The sequence below is a fragment of the Anneissia japonica genome, unplaced genomic scaffold, assembly GCF_011630105.1.
Source record: "Anneissia japonica isolate Jap-2015-1 unplaced genomic scaffold, ASM1163010v1 scaffold287980_len571666_cov165, whole genome shotgun sequence".
NCBI lineage: Eukaryota > Metazoa > Echinodermata > Crinoidea > Comatulida > Comatulidae > Anneissia > Anneissia japonica.
This window is the reverse complement of record NW_022720008.1, coordinates 68218-81122: the sequence shown is the minus strand read 5'-3', so window position 1 is coordinate 81122 and position 12905 is coordinate 68218. Positions and strand designations below refer to the sequence as shown.

At 31.5% G+C, this 12905-nt stretch overlaps 2 protein-coding genes across 4 annotated transcripts in view; one reads left to right on the top strand and one right to left on the bottom strand.

Moving 5' to 3' along the window:
* LOC117111156 (tubulin-specific chaperone D-like) overlaps nt 1-12905 on the bottom strand; it is a 46273-nt gene that overhangs the window by 2555 nt on the left and 30813 nt on the right. Inside the window, exons 26-36 of one of the 3 annotated variants that reach the window (XM_033254026.1) lie at nt 9063-9146; nt 7698-7856; nt 7303-7441; nt 6560-6678; nt 6100-6174; nt 5243-5332; nt 4988-5075; nt 4615-4724; nt 4244-4325; nt 3950-4010; nt 2177-3764 (exon numbers count right to left, since the gene is read on the bottom strand). In XM_033254026.1, coding sequence (XP_033109917.1) covers nt 3739-3764; nt 3950-4010; nt 4244-4325; nt 4615-4724; nt 4988-5075; nt 5243-5332; nt 6100-6174; nt 6560-6678; nt 7303-7441; nt 7698-7856; nt 9063-9146 — 1033 coding nt within the window. In that variant the 3' untranslated portion in view covers nt 2177-3738. Of the gene's footprint in view, nt 1-700; nt 751-2176; nt 3765-3949; nt 4011-4243; nt 4326-4614; nt 4725-4987; nt 5076-5237; nt 5333-6099; nt 6175-6559; nt 6679-7302; nt 7442-7697; nt 7857-9062; nt 9147-12905 lie in introns of those variants that run through there. The other 2 variants (XM_033254027.1, XM_033254028.1) reach the window with 2 other exon arrangements.
* The window catches only part of LOC117111158 (tripartite motif-containing protein 54-like), a 7537-nt gene continuing 5113 nt past the window's right edge, over nt 10482-12905 (top strand). The window contains exons 1-2 of the mRNA XM_033254031.1: nt 10482-10544; nt 12790-12884. Of these exons, the coding sequence (XP_033109922.1) occupies nt 12860-12884 (25 nt within the window). The 5' untranslated portion in view covers nt 10482-10544; nt 12790-12859. The remainder of the gene's footprint in view (nt 10545-12789; nt 12885-12905) is intronic.

Here is a 12905-nt window from a genome sequence, read left to right as displayed (position 1 = left end):
GGTATATGTGAAGTCTCACTACAAAATGAGTCTCATCGTTAGAAAATCAAAAAATGAGTTTATATTACATTTTGGTTGATCACATTATAAGATTTAATTTGGCCTTTGAATGGCTTCCCTAGGATAAATAGATCCAGAGATGTTAGCATTTATTTATAGTTTAGGTGTATAAGAACCAGGTTTTGAGAAAATCGGCCTCAAAGATAAACTAGCCTGTACAAATAATAGGACTAGAATTACAGAATATGCAAAGAAAACACTGTTTTAGTAAGAAAATACACTTAAAAAGTACACAATCATAAAATATAAGTTCTAAAACCAACCAACCTTTTGAGTTTACCACTCAATTTAGCTGTCCTGATCAACACTAATAAAATCTAGCAATGCAGAATTTTAAAAACAAATTACGTATTCAGCTCAATTATAACAATCACTTGAAATTCTTTCAATATAGTAACAGGATAATTGAAAGACAACTACTATTACCACAACCTAGACCATCACCACCATACACAACCATGATCACCATCAACACACACAACAAACATCATCATCGCCATCACCTAATCTTGCCATTGGAAACAAAGGAATTTATAAACACCCAGCCTCGAATTCCAGTCGAACATAAAACATCAAACATAGCAGAAACATACCTATGTAAACTTCAGGATAAGAGACAAACATAAAGTGCTTAGCTTACCTGTTGGAAATGTACATTATTTCATAATTTGACATTCAGGAGTTTCAATACTGCAATTAAACATACAGTAGTTTTCATTCGCAATTGGCATCCCCAGAAATGAGAAATATTATTAAAGTTCTTTACATTATGGTTTTATACCGGAATACATTTTTGTATTAAGTAAACTTTAAAAAAACCAGAGATGCTGTTATGTTTCTTGTTTTTAATAATGCAGGATGGCGATTCTAAATATAACTACTTTGCATCATCTAATCCTCTTTGTCCTATGGGTTATTATACTGACCATTTGCGACCCTTTCTAATGCTGTTCTGTAGGCTGTGTTAATCGACACCCCTGTGAGGTGCCTAATTCCATCTGTCCAAAGTAAATTTGGAAGACCATGAGGTGACTTCCTTGAACCTTGAACAATGATTTTCTTCAGGTTGTCTCCACCTCTACTTGAAAAAATGACCAAAAATATTGGAATTTGTTCTGGTCAATAATGGTCAATATGGTGGGTATGCCTTCTCCTATCAAGCTCTTGACAAACAAGTTAGTCATATAATCAATATTGGAAATTTCACAGACATATTGCATCTTCTACACATTTAATAATCAAACTCATTTGAACAAATGTGAAGCAAATACATTCAAGCACCGCCCACATTTTTATTTTAATTTACATATAACTTAAAAGATATATGAAAATAATAAAAAGAACAACCACTATTAAAGCCTGTTCACTTATTTTTAAAATTTGTATATCACTTTGCAATTATGGAAATAATATATACAGGCAAAGCATTTTTATCATGATTTCATTATTATCTTGACTTGAAAGATGACAATGAAGAACAATGAAATGCATCACATCATTGCTTTAAATAAAGTTATTATTTCTATTATTATTATTATTATTATTAAGGTCTGCCAAATATTATTCTAATTCACAAATCACTTTAAATCACCACCCACATGTATTATTCAGAATTCTATATCAATTTTAAGATATGAAAACTGGAAACAAGTGAAAACTAGGAAATTATCAATTTAATTATATGAAGATCAAACTTGTACAGGCCGGAGTGTCCGTATTTCTTTATTTAGCGTTTGTCAGACGGCGCAATGCTGCAATTTGTATACACTTTGAAATTATGGAAATAGTATAAACAAATCATTATTATCATGATTTCCATATCACTTGAAAGATGACAATGAAGAACAATGAAATGCATTACATCATTACTTTAAATAAAGTTATTATTATTTCTACTATTATTATTATTATTATTAAGGTCTGCCAAATGATTTACAAATCATTTTAAATCACCACCCACATGTATTATTCAGAATTCCATTTCACTTTAAAGATATGAAAACTGGAAACAAGTGAAAACTAGAAAGCTCCGCTCACATTATAGATTTAACGACATGAAGAAGATCAAACTTGTACAGGCCAACTACACAACAACAACAACAACTACAACTACAACTGTTGCGCCAACCACGTTTAAATGTCTAGTAATGATTGAACATTGCAAATAGATTTCAAAAGTACAATATAATAGCAAGATATTTGTTTTTTAAATTGAATCCAGTAACACAAAACATCATCTTGTATCCAACTCCATCTTCTCCACATTTAATAATCAAACTCATTTGAACAAATGTGAAGCCAATACATTCAAGCACCGCCCACATTTTTATTTTAATTTACATATCATTTAAAAGATATATGGAAATAATAAAAAGAAAAACCACTATTAAAGCCTGTCCACTTATTTTTAAAATTTGTATATCACTTTGCAATTATGGAAATAATATATACAGGCAAATCATTTTTATCATGATTTCATTATTATCTTGACTTGAAAGATGACAATGAAGAACAATGAAATGCATTATATCATTACTTTAAATAAAGTTATTATTATTTCTACTATTATTATTATTATTATTATTAAGGTCTGCCAAATGATTTACAAATCATTTTAAATCACCACCCACATGTATTATTCAGAATTCCATTTCACTTTAAAGATATGAAAACTGGAAACAAGTGAAAACTAGAAAGCTCTGCTCACATTATAGATTTAACGACATGAAGATGATCAAACTTGTACAGGCCAACTACACAACAACAACAACAACTACAACTACAACTGTTGCGCCAACCACATTTAAATGTCTAGTAATGATTGAACATTGCAAATAGATTTCAAAAGTACAGTATATAGCAAGATATTTGTTTTTTAAATTGAATCCAGTAACACAAAACATCATCTAGTATCCAACTCCATCTTCTCCACATTTAATAATCAAACTCATTTGAACAAATGTGAAGCAAATACATTCAAGCACCACCCACATTTTTATTTTAATTTACATATCACTTAAAAGATATATGGAAATAATAAAAAAAAAAACCACTATTAAAGCCTGTCCACTTATTTTTAAAATTTGTATATCACTTTGCAATTATGGAAATGATATATACAGGCAAATCATTTTTATCATGATTTCATTAATATTATCTTGACTTGAAAGATGAAAATGAAGAACAATGAAATGCATCACATCATTGCTTTAAATAAAGTTATTATTTCTATTATTATTATTATTATTAAGGTCTGCCAAATATTATTCCGATTCACAAATCACTTTAAATCACCACCAACAAGTATTATACAGAATTCTATATCACTTTTAAGATATGAAAACTGAAAACAAGTGAAAACTAGGAAATTATCAATTTAATGATATGAAGATCACACTCGTACAGGCCGGAGTGTCCGTATTTCTTTATTTAGTGTTTGTCAGACGGCGCAATGCTGCAATTTGTATACACTTTGAAATTATGGATTATCCATTTAACAATATGAAGATCAAACTTGTACAGGCCAACTACACAACAACAACAACTACAACTACAACTGTTGCGCCAACCACGTTTAAATGTCTAGTAATGATTGAACATTGCAAATAGATTTCAAAAGTACAGTATAATAGCAAGATATTTGTTTTTTAAATTGAATCCAGTAACACAAAACATCATCTAGTATCCAACTCTGCCAAGAAGATCTGTAAAAAAAAAAAAAAATTTATCTTCTTGTTGCAAAGGTAATATCATTGATTTCAAAAGTATAACCTAATAATTTTCAGCCTAAAATCATTAGGTAGAAATTACATATCGAATCTGCAAGTAGTGGGCCTTCTATGTGATTATAATTTTAAAAAAAACACCTTATCTATCTTTAAGAGCTTACCTTTATATGTGTCCATATCATCATCATTACCCTTAGCAACAGCAGCTTTCTTTACACCACCCTGGAAATCATCACAAATTTAAAGATTTCATTTGTTTCTGTTACAAAAATTATGTCAACCATTTTCCATTACATAAATACATTGGTAAAATCTAGATAAGCTTTAACAATTAAATGAAAACAAAGAATCCACATGATGTCTACTGGAGAAAGCAAGTAAAGTATCAGCAAACAGTCAGGTAAGTTACTAAATTGTTTTTAGAATATATTTATATATTGATATATTGTTCTTACCACCAGTTTAGGTCTTGAAACTCCAACTAGATCACAAAGTTTGTTTCTAATTTCACGTATATTGTCCATATTTTCATCATCCCTAAAACAAATGAAAAAATGGGGTTGTATTTAGTTGTCTGAGGTACATTGTAACACACAATTAAATTGACACAACTAGTTTGAAGAATTTGATTAGAATTTGTCCCACCCGAGAACAACGTGTGATTTTTTTCGCAATTGTTTTCAAACGTACTAAGTATCAGTACATTTCCACGTCAGGTAGGGCAAAATTACACCTATACATTCCTTTATTATGTAGTACTATATTGTATTTTAGGGTTACTCTCTCGTAGTACATGATTCTAATAAAATAATTAAAATAAACTCACCACATGGTATCACCCAGAATTGTTAATATCTCTTCTTGATTTTCTTCTGGAGTCAAATCATCAAACATCAATAATGTCTCATAAAGCTTATTTGCCGTTGATTTTCGGATCTATTAAGAAGTAATTTTTAAAAAATTTACAAAACTGTACTTAAATTTATGGTTGAGTCTTTAGTACTTTTTTAAAAATAAATTACAGTATGTGTGCTTGCTTCACTACACTGTTAACTTCATATATTTTAATAAAGAATAATCAATAATATTATTTTGTCTTTAAGAAATTCATTTATTTTTATGTAAGCATTTATCAGTAACAAGGAAAACATTTAATTTAATTATATTTATAACTGCATCACATGTAAATACATACTTACCATTGGATACTTGTGACCCAAAAAGATGAGAATTTGTGAGAATGCTTTAGATTGAGTCTCACCTTTGAATAGGAGTAAGTCACAAAACCTAATTCAGGACGATGCAAAATAAAATTTGAAAGTTTAACGTACGAATAAAAACAATTCATTTTAAAACACAAACACACAGTTGTTGAGTATATTGGTAAATATTTTTTTGGTCAAGAAGAACCTTCAACACCAAGATAGCTCTACACACAATAATTATGTACTTACACATCTACACTGCACAGCATTTTTTGGATGTCTTTAGTTTTTAATATCTCTTTCTTGCACACTTCTAGTAAAGCTAGTGAGAATGAATTTCTGCAATAAAAAAATCAGGACTGTGGATCACAACTAGTATAGCTGTGATTTTAAATATGATGCAAGCCATGAATATGCCTTTCAAATATAAACATAAAGCTGAGCATCTGGCTATTATAGAGAGGTATTATTCGTGCTTCTTGTGCTGAAGATCCTGGTTCAAACCTGGCCTGTGTGGAGTTTTAACTGGAGGCTAATCGCTTGTCTCCTTACATAACCCTCATATTAAGATTTAGGCATGCTATGGACACACCATATAACAGTGTTTGTTATATGTTTGTGGTTAATTCGGGTGATGCTGCACTGAGGCTGCTGTGGGTTCCCAGGGGCCTAGCCCAAATTTCCAATTTCCAATCAGAATGAGGACAAATAGAGAATTATTGTTATTTACAGTATTATTATTATTAAACTATTAAAAATATTATAACAAAAATTTAACACTTCAATCCATCTGGAATTGTAAATTTTGTAAGTACTGTATTATTAACTTCAAAATTGCAAAATTAATTAGCAGGTAGGGGAAGTAAATACTGCATAAATAAGCATGTTTCAGAAATAGTATAAACAATTAGAATGCATTTGTTGTTTTCATGGTCACCACATGTGTACTGGAATGCCACAAATGTCATATACAAAATCATATACAAAATTGTGATGTTCTATCCATTAGCTCTTCAAAGGTTAAGTGTGTTGTCCACAAAACAGCTAAAGATAAAAGCATTACTTGGTTTGGTATATCATGTGATATTGTTGCTGTAGTAACTTACTGTTTGCCTTCCATGCCATTAAAACAACCATGTGTCAACAGAATATCAATCATTTTTAACATTGGAACTGAAACTCTGCAAGAAATTGAAGGATAAAATATATATATTGAATATAATGAAATTATCAAATATAAAAAATAATTGAATATATTAAATTACACAAATCAGAAGTGATGTATATATATATAAGCAAATTAAATGGATATGAAATGAGGTTTAGAAATACAAAATTGAGTGATCATTAATAAGTATTTACAAAAAACTTTGATATGCTTGTAGTACATATCCTGGACAATGCCATCCCTAGAAAAGACCCTCAGGAAATTGCACAAAATCTTCTAGTGATGTAACAAAAAGAAAAGTTTGTACAATACTATGAGATGGTAATGTCTAAACTGCTTCGCAATTTTGTCCGTAAACATGCATTTTAACAACGCAATCAATTGACTACATCATATACCTGTCCACTTTTTGGTAGTCTTTGAACACTGCCAGCATTGTATCACTGAAGGTGCTTAAGTCCTCCTCATTCTTCAGACTTGTCAAGAAACCAGTAAGGGACTGACTTGAATATTTTACCTACAAAAAAATATATTACACAAGTTAAGAATTAGGAGTGATGTTTTGCCCTATCTGACGTGATAGCGAATACTCAGTATGTTCCCATGTAAATTGGCAGGTGATTCGAGTGGGAATTAAATCCACAACCTCCAGATAACTATCCTGGCACCATAACCTCTAGACTACTGAACTTCCGCTTAGCAACTAGTGTAGAATCCGATCGCCAATTAGCAGCGGGTACTGCAAATGCTTTTTCGATTTGAGTTTCCATCAAAAATATATCACAGCAGTGATGTCTTGCCTACCTGAAGAATTATCATACAGAATACTCAGTACATTCAAAAACAATATCCAAAAAAATTTGCAAGTGATTCGGATGGGACTCAAATCCACAACATTCAGAAAAAATAGCCTGTGGCACCATAACCACTAGACTAACAAGCTTGCGCTTAGTAACTAGTGTTGAATCTAATCCCCGATTAGCAGCCGGTACTACAAATGCAATTTCAATGCCAGTTTAAATAAAAACAAATATCATAGGAGTGATGTTTTGCCCTACATGAACTGGTATCATGCCAAATACTTCATCCCATCCGAATTACATGCAAATTTAGATTTTACAGGCAACAGATTTTGACTTACAAGTGATTCTGTTAGGCCTCCAACACTGACAGTCAGTCCCAAGATGATTGAGTACCTGTACTTGGGTAGGTTCAGTAAGCGTGTAACTTTTGGGAAAGCATCTGAAGGTGCTGCCCAGTTCAACTCATTAACATCAGACCTTTAAAGAAAATTTCATACCAAGTTTAAATGACATCACAAACCCATGAAAACATTGTTATCTTAAGGCCTATGTAGCATCCTCTCTTAGTGAATGAAATAATTTGATATCATTTTTCACTAATTGCCATGCTAGAAAATTGTATGGTTTTATAAAAACTCCTGCAAATAAAATGGTAGTAAAAGGAGGCATATACTATTTATATTTTGTATATTTATGTTTTATAAAATAAACTATGTATGTGCAATGTACTTACTTTGGGAAGACTTCCATGATTTCCTGATGGTGTGGGATATCAGGTATGGAGGGCTCCTCGGAATAAACAAGACGTAAAAATATTTGCCCGGCAACTTTTCTAATTCTATCAATCTTCTCACAAGACTGCTGCACCAGACAACACATCATTTTCTCACAGCTTAAGATTAAAAAAATCAATTGGTTCTTTTTTAAAATATAAATATTAAAAACAATTAAATAATATTGTGTAGTGTGCTATATAAGACATACTATTATCCAACAGAGCAGTGCTTTTCAATGGTTTATAACTTATCATTAGAAAACAAGTAAGTTAAAATATAGCAATATTAAAATTAAATGAAACACTAAAATACACCTACATAAGTAGAAGCAGTTGTGGATTTCAACATTAGAATTCTTTTAAAACCTACAAAATCTTCATTAATATTGAATTAGGTTGATATATTATCTGAAATCTTGATAAAATTCTTTGATTTGAGCTGTAACATTTTCCATGGTAAAACTACTCAACATGTGTTGTATATATTAATAAGTGGACCCTTACAAATGTATTTCAAATTTATAAATTACAAAAAGTTATAATGAATACTGTAGAGTTTAAGTGAGCGAATCATATCCAGAAAGAATGAATTTTTGTTTGTAAACAAAATAATGAAAAATGTTAAAGTCAGGCTCCGGAGAAAAAAAAATGTTTGATATGCTGTTAAATTGATTTTTCTAAGACAGAAAAAAGTTGTTTTGAGTAAAAAATGAGAAACGGTGAATGAGATACAGATTTTTGAAAATTAGAAAACTGGGAAAAACAGGGGCATACCCACCCTTTTTTACATCTTTCGCTTTTTCACAGATTTTGTGTTGCAAAACTTTCAGATTTGCACTTGTCTATACATCTTTCAAATAAATTGTCTGGTTGCACATTTGATGGAAAATTTGTGCATAGCTAGCCACAGCCTCGGCTATTACATCCAAAAGCAAGCAGTGGTTAAATTTAGAAAGGTTAAGTTACCCTTCTGAATGGTCAGTTTTAATCCAATGTGAACACACCTTTAGTTTATAATAACAATAATTCCATACTTCTATAGCGCATTCTGCAAAAGAAAGCCTCAATACGCTTTACAAAAAGAAAAGATAACAAGCAGTAAATAATTTTGACTTAAACTACAGTACTTAAACTAAAACAGTTTAGAAAAAGCATTTGCGCTATCGGTGTAAGTATCCAGAACAGGGCTCCACCCACTGAAGTCGAAAACAATGTCAATGTCACACCTGGGCATGCAGGCAGTTTATAAAGCAGCTTTTATCCTCCTGTTAGATGTGAACAAAATTAAAAATAAATGTGTTAAAAGTGTCTTATTGAACTCACTTTGGTGGACTGAACATTGCAGGATGTGACCTCACAATTTGACATGTGACCTTTTCTAGGCTGTTCATACTCGATTCTCTCACACTGCAAAAAAAAAAAATTGTATTGTGGAAAGTGATTGGCAAATGATTATTGCGGGAGAGGCACTACTAATAATTAAAAGTTACCTGGATAACAAGCCGTGTTGTATCACAAAAACGGCTAGTTCAACTACTGTATGTGACAATGAAGGCTCTATATAGATAGAGCCTAGGCTCAAGGTTGTTCAGAAATCTTCGCGGTCATGTGCGTGTCACTAGATTTTTCATAAAACACAATATTATGTATTTCATTTCATATCTGTTAGTGTGTATGTAGGCCTACGTGTGAAACAAGGGATTTCCTCACGTATCCGTGGCTACTACTAAAATCAACAAATATGCAAGTGATGCATGATGGGATTTATAGTTCCCAACCGAATCACTTTTAATTTTTTTTTAAAGGATAGCTGGCTTATCTGAGTTATAACAATGTATTTTGCTTATAGCTGGCTCATTTGAGTTATACCAATGTATTTTGCTTAAGCTATCACTGTCCAGTATTTTAATTTTTGTTTTTCTCATATTGTATTTCACTGTCACTCTTTTTGTAAATGTTCATCAAATAAATAAATGAAAATAAAATAAAATGTAATCCACTGAAATTTTAAAAACTTATTTTGTCTCTTTTTAGCTGTTTACAAAATGTTTATAATATGTTCATGGACATGTTTAACATCGGAAGCGCATCAAAGAGATAATTGGAGGAACTGAATTTCAAATCACAAATGGAACTGCAGCATTGCAGATTGCTAATGACGATGACAGACGAATATGTTGTATCACAATAGCAAATACAGTATATGTTTTGTGGTATAGCTAGTGGCCATCAAGTGTACTGTGTCATATGCAAATTAACTCCTTTAAAATTTAACTAAGAAAGGTCATGTGACTGATTTTGAATTTGAAAATAACAGAAAGCGGACATAAAATATGAATGACAACATTTATAACAATACTTATAGACTAATCAATGAAAGAGAACATTAGATTGAATTTTTAATCTTATATTTTATTGATTTAGGTAGAAAAAAAAAAAAAAAAAATATTACTATATATACTATGGAGGATTAAGGAAGTAAGAAAGTATACAAAGTATACAGACATTCTTGTTACTATGAGTGTATTTCTACTAATTGTCTGCCACTCTTTATCTTTTATTTATTCAATCACAATTTACATGATAAAAAAGGTTAGGCGTAGCAAGAAAATCATTGAATTGAAAACAAATGTATTATACAGTACAGTATATGTATCCTATAGACTTTGAATGGCATAAAGGTGTATTCGATTGTCAACAAAGGTACAATTCCCTTTTTCAGAGTGTCAGTGTCAGTTGCAGCAAAAAATTCAAAGGATTTACTTAACTACTTCCGATCAAATACTATATTCAGAACAATCAAAGGTAAGTATTAAAATTAATAGTGATATCTTCAATAATTAAATGGGTTAAAACTTACAATATTTCAATTTATCAAAAAATGCTGTCCCACTGTATAAATGATTAATTTTAATATGCAACACGAAATTTGTAAATACACCTAGGCCTATCAATTTTGCCTTGCTGAAAAGGCATAGGCTTCTTAGGCTTAATAATCGATCAGGTTCAGCTAATAAAATACACTATCACTGGTGACCAACAAAAATCTGTTCAGCATATGGTGAGCTGAGGTTACTGTGAAATCAGTGGTGGATCCAGGATTAGAAGCGAGGCTTCACCAAAACAAAAACAAATGTAGAGTCTAGATCTACAGTCGGCAACCTTCTACTCCTGACGACCCAGAATTTATTGCCATAGCTTCCCACGACCTCCGGTTATCATAGAAGTCACCCTTATTTTTGACTTGTTACTCTATTCATGCTACATACCATAAATTAGAGTGCTCAATATTTGGTCATTCACATGGCATCACAAAAAATATTGAGAACATATGTTACTGCTGATTTCATATTAAGATGAATTTTGCATTGCAAAATGATTGCTATAAATTAGTTCTAATTTCTATACCCAACTCATTCTTAGGTCATTCAAATTAAATTTGTAGTGCGTAAATCATTATTGTATGAAAACTTAAATTGTTTAAAATTCTCTCACAACCCATGGGTTGCCGACGTACGTCTAGACCACCTCAGGAACACCATGAGGTAGAGGTAAGAAAATTTAAAATTATAGCACCTCTAAATGACCGGTAATGGCTTAAATTTGGATATAACTGTAGTCCAGGCCTCAGATTTTTTTTTCCAGGACTTTCAGGTAGCGGTGATTGGTGGCGCTATAGATTCAAAATATTAACTTCAAGATTTGGCAATAAACTCATGAATATTTATTAGTAGTTTCTTATTCTCGACAGCAGTTTTGATACGTCATGTGCGATTATGCGATGCAATAAGCAAGGCTCAAGCCAAGTACAGTGCACCATCTAATTTGAGACCACTTTTCAAAAGACCCAAATAACAATCTTCAATCTTTTAACACAAAGCCAGCCCTCTAATTACGGACCAACGCCAAGATCACCCCAAATTTTCAGGTTCCAAAAGTGGTCTCGAAATGGAAGGCAAACTGTAGTAGGCATTATACAGGCGTATGGTTTAACTGGCAAGCCTTATAATGAAGAGTACAGTAGTTGAACACCTCAGACTTGAACCCTTTTTTTATTTTAATTCTGAAATATATATTTTAGAAATAAATATTGATTACTTACAGTCAAAATTATAATTCTACTGTATTACATACTTACTGTATGTTGGTGTGTCATTTCGTACAATTTCGTACAATTTTATGTTGGTTCAGTAATGTACGCGTGAGTGACAATACATCCATAACAAATAATTGAACCCCTTTTTTATTATAATTCTGAAATATATATTTTAGAAATAAATACTGATTACTTATGGTCAAAATTATGTTGTTACTGTATTACATACTTATTGTATGTTGGTTATTATTTCGTACAATTTCTATGTTGCTTCAGTAATGTACGTTTGAGTGACCATACATCCCTAACAAATAAGGCCTACAGTATTTTGTAGATAACAGCCTAATTATTATTTATTTTTAGATTTATGTTATGTTCTTTAATGATAAAAGAAGGTTCAAGTATATGGATGTTTAACACTTTCTCCATCATAGGTCTACTAATAATAATAATAATAATTCTGGATTTATACAGCGCCTGTACAGTACAGCTTGTCGGTGTTGCATGCATGTTGTCCACTTGCTTTGGATATCGTATAAACCCTCGACAGCAGCAGGAAAATCTATAAATATTCATGAGGTTATTGCTGACTCAGGGGGAGGCGTTATATTGAATCTATAGCACCACCAATTGTAGACTTGCCACAAGTCTCTAATTTATGGATTTTTCGTAGTACAATAGTGCATTTTGGAAAGCGCCACCAGCGTCAGTTTATGTTGAGAAACTTTTTTGCCATGCAAATAAGTAATATGAAACGCCATTTGTGCCAAAATCGATTTATTCTTAAGCATTTCAACTGATTTAGACAAAGATTAGGGACTGGAACCCAGTCTACACCAATTGTCACTGCCTCAATTGTCCAGGAAAAAGTAATTGCATCCAGCCCCACTCCCCCAAAACCGTATCTGCATTATTTTTTTTACGTTTTATCGTGGAGTTTTATTTCACATTCAGGCTTCTACTGATAAAGTTGTAAACAGTCAACTTCAAAGCAAAGCAGCTGTATAGTATACTACTAACAACTATGGCAGCATCCTCTGACTTTAATGGTACAACTTTTTTTTTTTTTT